The sequence below is a fragment of the Ambystoma mexicanum genome, chromosome 2q, assembly GCF_040938575.1.
Source record: "Ambystoma mexicanum isolate Mex_15411 chromosome 2q, UKY_AmexF1_1, whole genome shotgun sequence".
Classification (NCBI taxonomy): Eukaryota; Metazoa; Chordata; class Amphibia; order Caudata; family Ambystomatidae; genus Ambystoma; species Ambystoma mexicanum.
In genome coordinates, this window is record NC_090924.1 from 500,256,782 (window position 1) to 500,272,273 (window position 15,492).

At 49.1% G+C, this 15,492-nt stretch overlaps 1 protein-coding gene across 3 annotated transcripts in view; it reads left to right on the forward strand.

The window, feature by feature from the left end:
- MAD1L1 (mitotic arrest deficient 1 like 1) overlaps nt 1-15,492 on the forward strand; it is a 3,106,940-nt gene that overhangs the window by 1,485,166 nt on the left and 1,606,282 nt on the right. For all 3 annotated transcript variants that reach the window (XM_069647622.1, XM_069647623.1, XM_069647624.1), the window contains one exon: nt 10,544-10,600. In XM_069647622.1, the coding sequence (XP_069503723.1) occupies nt 10,544-10,600 (57 nt within the window). The remainder of the gene's footprint in view (nt 1-10,543; nt 10,601-15,492) is intronic.

The window sequence follows — 15,492 nt, forward strand, 5'->3', positions numbered from 1 at the left end:
CTTCATTGCAGACCTTTCAGACAGTGCCACATGACCATACGCTGGCGCGCGCGCCATGATAACGTGTCGGAGAACTCGTCTGCACTTTACAATAAGATCTGTGCTTCCTGGGCAGTTTGGAACTGCATTTTCTACTGATTTAGAAACTTTCAACTTCAAAATGGCCCTTACACATCTCCAACAACTATTCCTACTAATTATCCATTAACAATCTAGTACACAGTACATACCTTTAGCAAAACTGCTATTTATCTTAAAATGGCATCAGCTAATGCCATCCCTCCTCCCCAAGAGCCACCACCAGTGCTGTAATGAAGGAGCATGAGAAACACTGCCCCTACCTTAGAAATAACACACGCGCAACATTTTCTCCTGTCCACCTAACCCTCCATATTAGTGTTTGGTGCCTCTTCCCTCCCTTCCTCCCCACCTTTCGTTCTTAGCTCGCCTGCCAAAAAAGAATGCATCCAAAAACAACAGAAGAAATGTTCCTTTAGGAACCACTTTTAACAGTTATAAAATAGAACTAAAAAAAAACACTTGTAGACTCCATCTACTTTATATTTTGAGGGGATTGGGTTCTCCGACGTATTCCATATGTATGACAGTAATCACCACAGCTATGCTGCTTCGGAAAATGTTCTGCGTCCTGCATCGATGACGTCGATGCGCCGTCCTCGAGGACCTCGGCCAACGTCACCCGATGTGATAAGTAGGACGCACGACGCCCGTAGCCTCCGTTCCGTTTTTTCCGCGAACGTGTTTGCTTCGTGAATCTCGGTACACCTCGACTCTTTGGAGTTTCTGTTGTTCATCTCAGTTCTTTGAACCTGTTTGTATACGATTTCTTAGTGAAGATGTATATCTCCTTCCAAACTGCGTCCAGGCTTTAAGAAGTGCGGGGACTGTGGGTACAAGATGTCGGTCACGGACTCGCACGACACCTGCCTCGGGGAGGCCCATGACATGGATGACTGTGTCGACTGCCAGTCGCTCACATCGAAAGCCTTGCGGGAGCGCAAGAAGAAGTTATTGGTAAGTAAGGTGTCCAAGCCCCGCAAGTCGAGGTCTGCAGGGCTTTCGACGGACGACTCGAGGGGCGACACTCCGCATCGTCGTCGGAAGTCCAGTGGGTCTCGGTCCCGGAGTCCGTCTCGCCACTCCTCTGCCTCTTGGAGGCACTCCCGGAAGCGTCGTCATCGGTCGCCTTCCCCGTCCTCATCCGAGGACACCGCCCGTCGGCGGGTCGCTTACCCCACCAAGCATGCGACGCCGGAGGAATGGGCGTCCTTCGGGAAGAAAATGTTGGCGATTCTCGAATCGCAGGGCACTGGTCCGTCCGCGCCTCAGAGTGGGGTCGGTTGTCATCAGCCGAGAGATGCCGCTCGCACGCCTTCGGGCTCGGGTGGTCGTCGCGATTTGTGGGAAAGGTCCCGCTCGGACAAGGGGAATCGTTCTCGGCATGCCCGGTCCAGGTCCCGGTCCTCGACGCTCTCGAGACCGCGTGAACCTGTGAAGTCTTCGAGGAATATATAACAAGGGGGGTTGTCCTGCCCTCTATGGATCTTAGGGATGCGCAGGGTGAATTTAGTGCACACTGGTTTTAGACCCTTACGGGTGCCCATGCAGTTTGGGCAACCGTTGAAGGAAACCGCATGCTTGCTGCTGTCAAACAGGTATCTCCAATACAATATTCATGTACAAAATTCCAATTCTTTTATACAAAATTGCAGCTTTTTATTAATTAGCTGATGCTTATTTTCTTTATGCAAAGCATTTTAGTAGATTTTTATATATGACATCTATAATGTCCATTGTGGAACACAAAAGCATAGTTATACATTCACTATGACATCAATGCAAGCGGTATGGCAAATAAAACATTCATTTGTACATTTTAACTGACAGTTTGTAAGCAAAAAATGTTCCATGCCAGTAAATTGAGAAAACACAGGGTGAAAGTGCAGATGGAGGAGACGTTGGTAATCGGTCTCCTATGCCCGGCTAAAATCTGACCTCATATTTGGTCTACGTCTGGGTGTGATGTTAGAAAATGGAAATGCAGCACAGGATGAGAACCCAGTAATACTTTGGGGAGGTGTGCTGCTGACGTTTCGGCAGAATGGATGGTAGCCTTCTTCTGGGGCCAAAGAAAGTCAGGAGACTCACTAGTCGTGCGTCCAGTTGGAGCGGATGAACCCGAGGGGTTTCATCATAGGGCAGTAAGAGAAGCGGATGTAGCCTGTGTGGGCGTAGGTAGAGTGGATGGCCGGGATGTAGGCAAGCAGCCTGTGGAAAGCTGATGCCGGACCCTCGGGGTAGATAGCGGGGTCAGGTATAGGTCCGAGGGAGTCGAACCTGAGGCTAGTTGGTGGGTCCCACCAGGAGGGAACGGGGGGCCGTCTCACGAGCGGTTTGGGAGCGTAGTCGTCGACGCTGGGTAGCTCTGAGGAGAATAAACGTCTAGTGCGTTCTGCAAAAAGTCGAGGCAAACAGAACTTTGACCAGCGTCTCAAAATGGCACCTGTGGCGCCGAGGTCGTCGACGGACTCTCTCGAGGCTCCGCCTCCGAGGAAGTCGTCGACGCTGTTGGCGCCCAGGATGTCGAGGGACACGCTCGGGGCTCCGCCTTTGAGGCCTGTGTCGACGCCGTCAATGCTGTCGATGCCGCGTCTGTCGTCGACGCCGATTCACTCGACGCCTTTCGGGGCTGTGTCGACGGGGGTACCCTGTGGCTCGGGGGAACCACCTAGGAAGGCTCTGGCCAAGGTCAAGCATGGCTTTGGTTCCAGTTCTGCCCCTTCTTACCGCCATTTGGAATTCATTTCAGAGGTGGATGAGGGCTCTGATGATGGCATGGTGCCCGACACGGTGCCTGACGAGATTCTCTCGGGCCATAGCCAGTTTGAGGACCTGAGGCAGTCCCTACATGATGCTAGTGGGCTGGACACCTCTCCAGAGGTGGAGTTTTGTAGGCCTGAGCCTGGCACACATGCCGATTCTTCGTACCGGCGACTTATGTCACGGGTCTCCGAGTACTTAGGATGGTCTGCTCCCCCAGGGGAGTTTGTTCAGGATGACCTTACGGATATCCTCGACATTGGTCCACCAACTGACCTGGTACTGCCATTCCATATGGCTCTGCAAAGAAGGGTGGCAGTGGCTTGGACTGCTCCGGAGAGTCTCCCGGCAGTGAGCAAGTCTTTGCCGCGAAAATACCGCCCAGCCAGTAGTGACCCCTGCTACTTGTCCAAGCACCCTACTCCGGAGAGTTTGGTGGTGCAAGCGGCTACGGCCCCGGCAAAGCAGGCGTTGTACCCTACCATCCCTCCTGATAGGGACGACAAGCGTTTTGACGGCTGGGCGAAGAAGTGTTTTCTGCAGGGGGTATGGCGCTTCAGGCGACCAACTCCATTTGTGCCTTGTCTTGTTTCACGCACACTCTGTGGAGCTGTGTTTCCTTGGCGGCTGAACAAATTCCCAAAGGGGATCAACGGGATGGTTTCCTTGCCATGGTTCAGGATGGCAAGGATGCTATGTGTGAGGCCGTTCAGTCGCGTTTGGACATGGCAGATTGCGTCAGCCGGTCCATGGTGGTGAGCACCGTGATACGCAGGTTTGCGTGGTTGCGGAAGTTGGGGTTTGCTCCTGATGTGCAGGCCTGGCTCCTCAACATGCCCTTTGACCGGGAACATCTTTTTGGCAGCAAGGCTGACGAGAGCCTTGAGAGGTTGCAGACCTCCAAAGCTGCAGCAAAGTCGTTGGGCGCTGCAGTTTGACAACCTCTGCCTTTTCGTCCTAGGGGACAGCAATGGAGGGGAGGTTCCTTTTGTTCTTACTCCTTCTTTGGTAAAGCGAGAGGAGCTGCCAGTCAAAGGGGCCTCCGTAGGAGTGCCAGAGGTGGAAAACAAGGTACTCGAGGTGCCAAGGCCGCTCGGGCTGTTGCCTCTTTGCCCTCAGGCACCACCGCAGCCGCTTCAGCTCAGTCATGAGGCGATGTCCCATGGTTCGCCGGTTGGGGGAAGGCTGATGCAGCATTACTTCAGATGAGTGGGTTCTGGAGATCATAACCCACGGCTACTATCTTCCTTTCCGGCAGAGGCCTCAAGACAATCCACCGGGGAATCTCTTTGCAGGTCCGGATCCGCTCCTTGCGCAGGAAATTCAATCCCTGCTGGAGAAAGGCGCCATAGAACTGGTGCCTGTAGCGGAGAGGAACAAGGGATGGTATTCCCCTTATTTTTTGATTTCCAAGAAAGACTGAGGATTGAGACCCATCATGGACTTGCGTGGTTTGAACAAACTCCTCAGGAAGGACAAGTTCAAGATGGTTACTCTTTCTCAAGTCCTCCAGGCCCTTCAACCTCAGGACTGGTTGGTGTCTCTCGACCTCAAGGATGCTTATTTTCATGTGCCTATCCATCCAAAGCACAAGAAGTACCTGAGTTTTGCGGTTGGCGACTCGCACTTTCAGTTTCGGGTCCTGCTGTTCGGCTCGACCTCTGCCCCGTGGGTCTTGACCAAGCTCATGGTAGTGTTGGCAGCGCACCTCAGGAAAGGGGGGGAATTCACGTCTACCCCTACCTGGACGATTGGTTGATCAGGGCGCGCTCTCCCGAGCAAGTCCTGGATCATCTGTCAGTCACCTGCCACTCCTTCCACAAGCTGGGCTTCTCCCTCAACTTAAAGAAGTCCCATTTGACACCAACTCAGAGGCTCCAGTACATCGGAGCAGTGCTAGACATGTCCCTGGGGCAGTGTTTTCCTCCCCAGGTGAGGGCTCATCACATTCAGCAGATGGTGCACAAGTTTCAGCTTGCCCAGACTCTCCCAGCGTTCGAGTTCTTGAGACTGCTCGGCCTCATGGCATCCTGCATTCTTCTGGTGCTAGAGGCCAGGTTGCGGATGAGATCTTTGCAATGGGCACTCAAGCTCCAGTGGTCTCAGTCCTCCGGCAGGATGTCGCTCCCTGTTCAGATGCCGTCTTTGGTCGCCCATGACCTTCTGTGGTGGGCCGACGAAGGCAATCTGATGAGGGGGGGCTCCATTTTGGCTGCCGAGGCCGGAGGTGACTATCGTGACAGACGCATCCCTCACGGGATGGGGAGCTCATGCCAACGAGTTGACAGTCAGCGGTCGTTGGTCTCCGTCTGAGTCCAGACTCCATATCAATCTGTTGCAGCCGAGGGCAGTCATGCTAGCCCTGAAGGCTTTTCTGCTGACTGTGCGAGGAAAGAATGTCCTGATCCTGACGGACAACACGGTGGCCATGCACTACCTCAACAAAAAGGGGGAGGCAGGTCACTTCCTCTGTGCAGGGAGGCGATGCAGCTCTGGTTCTGGGCAATCCAGCAGGAAGTTTTGATCTTGGCAGTTCATCTGGCCGGAGGACCCCTCAAGTGGATCTCTTTGCCTCCAGTGTCAACTGGAAGTGCGAGAGGTTCTGCTCGTGGGAATTTCCTCAAAACGGAGCCTTAGGAGATGCGTTCGTGGTGGAGTGGTCATTCCCACTGCTGTACGCGTTTCCTCTAGTCCCCGTCATCCCGCAAGTACTGCGGAAGGTTACGGAGGTTCGGTTCCTGGATGATCCTCGTTGCTCCGGCGTGGGCACGGAGGACGTGGTACCCGGACCTTCTCGATTTGTCAATCTGTCCTCCACGTCGTCTTCCCTACCGAGACGATCTGCTCTCACGGGAGGGGGGGTCAGGTACTCCATCCAGAGGTCAGGTCCCTCAACCTTCACGCTTGGTTTCTGAAAGGTTGAGGTATAAGGATTGGGACCTCCCTGAAGACGTGATGGAGGTGTTGCTTTCGGCCAGAAGGCCTGCAACAAAGTCCCTGTACCGTTGCCGTCGGAGTAAGTTATGCGACTGGTGCAGGGTTAAGAATGTGGATCCTTTTGCATGTGAAATTCCCATGGTTCTGTCTTTTTTGCTTTCTTTGGCCCACAGGGGCCTTCAAGTGGGGTAGTATTAAAGGTTACCTGGCGGCGCTGTCCATATTTAAGTGCTCGTCTGAAGTGTTCCCATTTTAAAATTCCTTTAATTTCTCAGTTTCTGAAAGGGCTCACTAATGTGTTCCCTCCGTCACCTTTCCAGGTGCCCGGTTGGGATTTGAACCTTGTTCTCAAGTTTCTGATGGGTGCTCCGTTTGAGCCTTTGCATTCATGCCCTTTGAGAATGTTAACTCTGAAAACTGTATTTTTAGTTGCGGTCACTTTCAGCTAAACCACCCTTCACTGTGTTTCATAAGGACAGGGTTGTCCTTAGAGTTCGTCCTTCTTTTCTTCCGAAGGTGGTGTCGGAATTTCATTTAGGCCAGAAGGTTGTTCTTCCGGCATTTTATCCTCCTCCACATCCTGGTAAGGAAGAGGAGAGGCTCCATAGGCTTGATCCTAGGAGAGCGTTAAGCTTTTATATTTCACGCATGTCCCGGGTCAGAGTGGATGATCAGCTCTTTATTGGTTACGCTGGAAAGCATTTGGGACAGGCTGTGACGAAACAGACTTTGTCTCGCTGGATTATTTTGGCTATCTCTTAGTGTTAACGCTTGGTGGGTAAGGACCCCCCCGGTCGGCTTGCGGGCCCATTCTATCAGGGGTATGGCTGCCTCTGCTGCTCTGCAGAGGGGTGTTCCTATTCGCAACATCTGTGATGCCGCCACCTAGGCTTCGGTACATACTTTTGTACTTCACTATTCCCTCGATTCCATTCGGGGGCAGGATCTGGCCTTTGGCAAGGCGGTCTTTTACTCCGCAATTTGATTGGGCATGCTAAATTTCTGTTTTCTAAATTCTTTTCCCACCTCCTTGCATTGGTACTGCTTTGGGAGTCTGTCATAGATATGGAATATGTCGGAGGACCCAATCCCCTCGAAGAACAAGTTACTCTTACCTGGTAACATTCTTTCGATGGGATGGTCCGACGACGTATTCCAGATCGCTCCCTCCCTACCTTCTCCGCTACAGAATTTCTTATGTGATTGCAGCTTACGCTTCCGCAAGGCTGTGTGTGTCAGACTGGCAGAAGACTGGTGGCACACGTTCTGGGAAAAAACTACAACTGAGGCTACGGGTGTCGTGCGTCCTACTTATCACATCGGGTGACGTCGGCCGTCGGAAGCGGTCCTTGAGGATGGCGCATCGACGTCATCGACTCAGGACGCAGACGCCGAATATTTTCCGAAGCAGCACAGCTGTGGTGATTACTGTCATAGATATGGAATACGCCGTCGGACCATCCCATCGAAGGAATGTTACCAGGTAGGGGAGTAACTTGTTCTCAGTAAAGTACATAGACTCAATAAGATTTTCAACATTTCCATTTGCATTTTGTGTTATGTTAATGGGAATAATGTGGCGTTCAGTCTCAGTTCCAGGGACTGGAACAGTGGATACCGGTCCGGCAGCCCAAGTTATCGGCCCAAGCCTCTGGACAATTATCCCCCCATTCCAGCCCCTGTAATGGGGGATGAAGGCCATTAGCACCCTAGGTTCCCAGAACGGAAACCTGGGCTGCTAAAAATATAGGATTTTTCTTCCTACACCATGAAAGCCTGTGGAAGGCGAAAAGAGAACCTTATGACCTTATTACCACAAGCACATTTTTCTTCCCTTTCATATCTATCCCAATTTCGAATAACTTTACTGCAAAGCCAGTCCTAGGTGGACATGGCCACTTCAACGCCATGCGATGTCCCTCGTGGTCATGGCCAGTAGCCAGATTGTCCAGTTCATTACCTTATTCCATGACCCGGACAATGTGGCCACTGCCCATGGCCACAGGCTACTTCTCAGTCATCGGATATATCACTATTTTTGTACCTACATTGACACTGGTCAGAAAATAAAACACAGGGATATTTGCAAAACCATGCTCTCAGTTCCTTGGCCATGCTCCTTACACAAGTTTGCTGGAAATCCAGCCATGTTTTGTTTTTTCAAAAGTGTCAAATGTATGCAAATACAATCGTCATATAACCTAACCCCCACTTGACAAAATCCATTCAGACTTTACGAAAACATTTATATCTATAATCTTTTTGCAATCCTTTGTGTAGATTTGTCAAGTGGCACCACATTTATAAGCCTTTACAATATTTTGGGACCCCCCTCTAATTTTGCCCCATCTCGACAGAATCTCACCAAACGTTGCAAACTCATTCGGAATCAGGTCAGGAGTAAAATTTACAAATTTTCATGCAGTTTCATTGAGTGGTGCCATCCAAAAACTGCCCCCAAACATCTGAAGTGTCCCCGAACTTCACAGGACTGTTCCCGAACATCTGAACTGTTGCCGTATTTTCACAGCAGAAAAAAACACCCTTTTTTTTGCTTCTTGCAGCCATATCCCATCCCATCCTCATCACCTCCCCAGAGATTTTTTGATGAATTTGACAAGTGCAGCTGTCTTTTTTTAAATATGATTTTACCGCAATGTCCGCGGACATCCAAGATGGACGTTTCCAAAAATCTGACGCACTTCACGCTTTTCATCATCCAATCAGCAGGCACGTCCGATGTCTGCGGACACCACGTTGCCCTCTAAGCTAATAGGAGTCCTGTCCGCGTACCGAACAGGTAAGTGTATCCGCGGAGCGGACATAGATATCACTAATTTTTTTAGACCTACTTTTTGGTCGTTTAAAAAAAAAAAATACTGGATGGATTTCCACCAAATTTACAAAAGCACGCTTTCGGGACCAAGCCGCGGCTCCTGCCAAAAAATGTGTTGAACATCAATCCATCGAGCGTTTTGGTCTGTAGGCGTGAGCAAAGTTTTTTTCTCCATTCAGTCTATGGCAAAAAAGGAATGTTGGTACCCCCTATAAATTTGCCTCCCCCACAAGTCCCCCACCCCCCTTACCAAACCTCACCAAACTTTGCAAAACAAATCAAAGTGGGCCATATACTACTTTTGCAAAGTTTGTTGAGGATTTGTCCACGGGGAGCAGAGTTATAAGCCGCACAAAAAGTGCTCTTCCTATGGGTTTAGCAACTTAACCATAACTACATGCCGCTGCCGCAGGCCATGTAATATATATATTTGGCACCCATTAAATTAAGAAGACAAAGCAATGTGACGTAATGCCTACTTTTGTGCATATAGGGATGTGTATCCTACGTATTCGTTTGTTCGCATTGCCAATATTGTTGAGATGTCCTCTTCAATCATTTGCAATTTTAGGATGAGGTTAACTGAATTTTAGAGCTGTGTTTTGCATTTACTGTTCATTATTAGTACTGTTGGCATCTCACATGTAGTTGGCTTACAACTAATCATTCAACCCACATTGTCATCCATATCGTCTTAATATTCCACAGGCAACACATCTTCTCCAGAATATGTACTATGCCCACGCATGGGGTGACCAGACTTGGGTGCCTAGAGGGGAAATGGGGACGGGAAGAAGGGGGGGGGGAGTAATGGAAACATATATCCTGGATTGAAGGAGATTCGACAAAATGAAAATGGGAGACTACTTTTTTCTATTCAGACTTGTGGGATCTCCCAGCTGGTGGATTTGGAGAATTGTGTTGGTGAGAAAATTGGGTGACAATAATGAGCCATTACTTCATTGAAGTTCAGGTGAAAAGTGAGTGCTTTTGTAATGGGCTCAATGCGCTCTTTTAAGATGTGGCATTGTATACAATATCCCACATCTAGCTGGCTGCCTGGCAGTTTGGTAATGCCTTCATGCTGCTAATCCAAGCTGAGACGAGCTGACTTTGTGCTCAGATGAGTGAGGAGGGAGAACTGGAGACTAACCTGGCATCCTGTGAGCTGTGTTTGGAGGAGGAATTGAAGGCTACACAGTTAATAAGTTACACAGTTAATAAAGAGGTACTGGGTCACACTCTGCTCTATGGTTGAAAACGCATTTGCAGCATGAGTGGGTAGTGATATAGTGGAATATCCTCTAAATGCATGGGCAGATACTGAACTGGTGATGAAAAGATTCTGTTGACAGGTGTACAATAGACATAACCAAAACGAGTACAAGTGAAAGGTTTACATGACCAGGTTGGCTGGAGCACGAACTCTGCAAGGAACTGGTGGTGACTGATCTACCAGGGCTACATTTAAGAGTTCAGTATTGTGATCTTGGGGTTCCACAGGGGTGGAGAAGCTGCTTACTGGATGGCACAAAGGGGTTAACCGCTGCTAGATTCTGATGGACAACAGTGGGGTGCTACTTTTCAAATGTCAAAAGCTTACATTGGCATGCCTGTAGTGACCGTTGAAGTGTAGACCGTCCCCGCACAGCTCTGGTATTTGACAGACTGGAGTCTGATCTGTGGGTGGCTGGTGCTCTGGTGGTGGATTGGCTAAATGTGATGATGGATAGGAATAATTGAAAGTGTGTGTGCGGGGTGTTTTGAACTGGCACTGCAAGCTTGTTACTTGTAGGTTGAAAATGACTTTTTGGGATACTGCTCTCAGACTGGCTTGTGAGATATATAAGAATGCCACATTTATATATCAAAACTATTTTAAAAAAAATGTAAGTCGCCTAAGTTTGTTTTTTTTGTTTCTATGCTTAGGCTCAAGTGTCTCAAGCGTTGGACGAGAAGGGCACAATGAAACTAAGAGCGGATTCGGTGAGTACCCCCTTTGGCCATTTTGCATTCCTTCTGAACTCCATGGTAGGACCAAGGAGTCGAAACATATGCCCGCAAACGAGCTTCAAGTATTTGAGTCAGAATTAGTGGGGTTTAGAAGTGCACGTTATGGTGTAAACATGTGCCCAGTTTTGACAGAATTTGCCTGTTTTGAAAACAAAAGCTCTTTGAAAAGCGAGCAAAGCATACATGATTTTTTTTTTTTTTTATGGCTTCCGATTTATGGCAAGGTTACCAAAAGGATTATTTTGTGCCGAAACCCTGGGCCTGTGCTTCTGTGCAAGATGCTTAAGGGCACAAAGCCTGTCTATTGCTTTGCAGAGGCCCGACTTTGGGCCTTCCACAGTGTCGTGGTGAGCCTAGGAATGTAGGTACCATGCTCCAATACCAGTATGACAAGCCCTTCTGCTTACTCACCTAAGTCCTGACTGCCAATTTATACATATGAGAAAGCTGGAAGGAAATATGGGCACAGTTAACTGAGGGAGGGATTTCGACCACTGCTTCCCGGGGAGCAGAAGCCCAGGTACGGCCTTCCTGGAGGTTCCTGAGTCCTGCCAGGACCTTTACGGGAATGGTTGTATTTGGGGGAGGCAGGAATCCTCTCAGGCTGAGTATTGGCGCTTATGGGACTTAATTACATACTCCTGCCTTTGGTTAGTCTTTTCACCCTGGGCTGCAGTTACTTTGCCCTGTTAATAGAGGAATCATGTGAATGTTAGTTTAAACAGGCGTGTATGGTCTAGATAACACATTAGATTTCCGGGTCTGCCTCCTGTTCCTTGTTTTTGTATGCTAAGGGGGGTGTTACTGTCTTACACTGGTTCAAAGGCATTTCCATGTTAGACATTTAAAGCAAATCGTTATAATGAAAGCTCAACAAAACATAGCATGACCTAACTAGCTATTACAAAAAAGAAACCAACATCATACTCTCCCCCTGAGCCCCCTCCTCGCCCCCCCCACAACCCTTCCTTCTCACTTTCGAAGGAGTGAATGGGTACAGTAGCACTCGGGTAGATTCTATTTAGCTTGCATTAAGCTTTGAGAAAAGAACAAATTGATTCCAACACAATAAAACATTGCACAACATGTTTCTGCAGCTTAAAAACATTGCATGATTTAGCATACCATACCTCAGTGTGACATACTAAACCTAACTGAGTGTGGCACTTCAAAACGGGGCAGTGCAGACACACAGCAAAACATGCCATGCTACGCGTTCAGAACAAATAATGATGCAACATAGCAGAAACCGTAGGGTGAAAAGTAAGGTGTTCGCAGAAAGATATTAAAGACATTGGAGTGGTTTCACGCACAGAAATTGGAAAATCAAGACGTGTTAGCAGAGTCCTCGACCTGCTGCTAGATATCCCTCCCCAAGTTAGTTCTCATACTTGGGTGGGCTCTAAGTGAAGGTTTCTAGATATCCATATCGTCTGACAAATCCCATACTCAAACATACAAAACATGTCTGAATGAATAACAATGTTAATTTTCACATTTATATAAACTTCAATTGTACAGTATGAATCAACTCGTTTGAATTCACTAAAATGAAATAATCTTATACTTATTTGATGTATTTATTCTTCAGTCTCTTAGCTGCATACTGTCAAAATACTAAAGTGCCTATTATGTCAGCATTTGAAAACTCATTCATTGCAACATAGAAAAAATACATACAGTGACTTAAAAGTACAATTACTTATTAACACAATTTCATTCATTATCAACCAGCTCATGTCAGCTGAATTATGGTAAATGTATATACTCTAAAAATGACGCAATTCCATTTCAAATGGTCCGATTGACGAGAATATTTGGTACCATGGAGATTCAGTTCAACAAAAATAATCCTTTGTACTAATTCCATTACGTTTCAGGTACCCATGATACTTTGTACCAAAATATTCATGTGCCAAATGCTTCCTTAGCCTGTGATACTTGGCGACGCTGGTCTTGACTAGTTTAGGTGAATGCCCCCTTGTTCTTTACTCTTTGGCTCTCGTCTTCGTCAGAGCATACAAATGTATGTTTGCAGCATGTCTGAATTCCATAGTGGTGTATGCACCCCTCTTGGGATTGTGGGTTAACAAGGTCTCCCATCATATCCTTATTAGCTGCAGATTTGCCAGGGAAACCTGTGGATTCCTCCTTGTGCAGCTAAGTCTCCTGCTAAACTGCATCACTTGAGGATTTTTTTTTTCTGTTCTTGAGGGACAGACTTCAAACCCCTTTCATGCTGCGGATATGTATTGCCGGCCCCTGCCCAGTGCTCTATGCAAAGAGGAGTTCTCCAGTAACTCGAGGGGGATAGGAGTCCACGTATCCCCACTGTTTACTTCCATACAAAGCTTTTGCCAGTGATCTAACCTTAGGATTTCACCAGTGAAAGAAGTGGTCTGCATCCGGAGTAACTAGAGTCTTCACATCTCCAAACTGGTAGTCTGACTCACCCTGGCCCTTTAGTGTAATATGTGGCTTCAAAGCTAAGGTGCTATCAAATGTAAAGTCCAATTAGGAACATTCAGACTCCTGCAGAAAATTGCTATTGTTTTACGGCACACATTTTGCACTAAGGAATTTGTGCACCAATCCAAATTTCAGTTTTGCCCACATGATCTTGTTAATCCTTTGCTTTATTGCTGCTAATGTGGCCTACATCTGCTCTGCCACCTAATGACGTGGTCAAATTTAGAGCTCAGGTCCATGAAGATTAGTGTTATGTGGCCTCATTCCTCCCTCTGCATATTTCCTTAATAAAAGCTCCAGGTTTACGCGCTTGTCACGGATGTCTTAAACAATCGAGCGACAAATCTGTTTGTTTCATGGACATTAGTAAAGGTCTTGTCGAGAGGTTTTCTGGAAGGCTTGTGGCCAGACTATGGGTGCCCCTAATGCCCTCTCAACTGCCTGTTGGGATCCCTCTGTTCTAGCCCAGGATTCCCACTACAATCCTGAGATGACACTCTGGATTGGTAACCCCTACTATTGAAGTCTATCTTGATTTTAAGGGATGACCTAAAGGCCTAATCCATCCAGCTCTCGGACTTTTTAAGGTTTCTTGCATCTGGTGATAGTCTGATGTGCTAGTGCTAATATTTCCACTTCTTATCTTACGACCCGCCCCCTTTCCTCCATACTGTAAGGGCGTCCCTCGCTAGCGGCGGGAGACGCAACCTTTTTCCCTCGTAAAAATATTTTTCCCATTTAAATTTAGAGGCGTGCCGAGGGCGCGGCCCTGGGAGCATGCACTCTCCTGACTCCGCCCACCCGAGCCACTCCCCAGTCCTCTGTTCCGCATCAACTGGAACAGACCGCTTTCACTAGCACACCTGGGTTTGGCTTCAGCCTTGTAATGCCACACCCTCTTCCCCAGAAACTCTTTTGGTCTTTAATCAGGTACTCGTCCCTCTGGCAACATGCTCCTCCCCGGCACATGTCGACGTCATCAGGCTCCAGCAGTTGTCCAGCCTGCGAGAGGCTCTTCCCTACGTCTGCCCCCCCCCCCGCCCTGCTCTTTGCCTCTGCTGCCTTGGCCCTTAACACGGATGGGAGGGTTGTACCGTGTGTGACGCGCTTACACCGCGCGCTCTGAAGAACAGGGAGCTCTTTGAGAAGTCTCCTCCAGAGGACTTAAAGAACTTCGTCAGACACAAGTCGAGGCCCTGCTTTTTTCCATTGCACCTTGCAAGGGCGACTCCTTTCTCAGGAAAAGGCAGAGTGGGAGGGACCGTTCAGATTCTCACACCAGCACAGGCACCAACACTCATTCAGCTATCTGCCTCCAGATCCTTTTGGAGATGCTACTGAGGGACCGCAAGGTTCTTTTACAGGGTGTCCACCCCAGGGGCTACGCCTTATTACCGGACAAATGTCTGAGGGGGCGCCTGTACGCAGCACTACCGACGACACACCTGAGGGCACCACGCCTACCAGGCCTCGTCCTGAGGTGCAGGGTAGGCCTCAAGCTCCACCACCAAGAGTCCAGGAGGAGGCCGGGTCCAGCGAGGCAAGCACCACGACACAGGCACGTAGCATGCAGCTCAACAAAATGGCCACTGCGCCAGACAAAATGGCTGTTTGTCTGACACCAGGAGATTGAGTGTCCAGGTGGGACTGGTCTTCGCCAGGTACGTGGCCTACAGCTTATCCTTCAGCGTCACAGGACAGATATACCCTGCAACCAGCAAGGCAGAGTATGCACAGGCGCCAACAGCCACCCGCTTCTGTCAAAACCACCTGCCACCCCACCAGCCTGAGAAGACAGGTTTTTTGAGAAATTCCTCACGCTTATGAGGTCCCCCCAACTGGGTTCCATCCTTCAGGATGTGATCAGGGACATGCTGCCTCCAGTGCCTAGTCATTCCTCTTATGGTTTCAGCGCCTCAGGCACCTGCGCATCACCAGCTGCCCGCAATGGGTCCTTCGATTCCGGTTTCCGTGTCTCCTACAGTTCTGGCGGTTTAACACCAGCCTCCACAGTCACCTCCGGCTCCGGTCTCCATACCTCATCCTTCGGCACCCAGCACTCCTCCTCCGGCACCAGACCAGCCGGACACCCTGGTGGAAACCGACGAGAAGGAGGACCCCCGTCACGCAATCTTCTGCCAAGCCCTTCCATGAACGACTTGCAGGTTTGGCTGCAAACTTGGGGCTTCCACAACCCGAAGTGGAACAACCTTAGGTATGGGTCCTGGCCGAGGTCCTCTCTCTATGCCCCGCGGCCAAAAACAAGGATCCCGATGCAAAAGGACGTAGTCGCCTTGGCCAAAAAGGGATGGCTTAAACCTCATTTGGCACAGCCTACCAATCGGCGCCTCAATGCCAAGTATAGGCAATTGGAAGGGGATCCTCTCTTGCTGTCG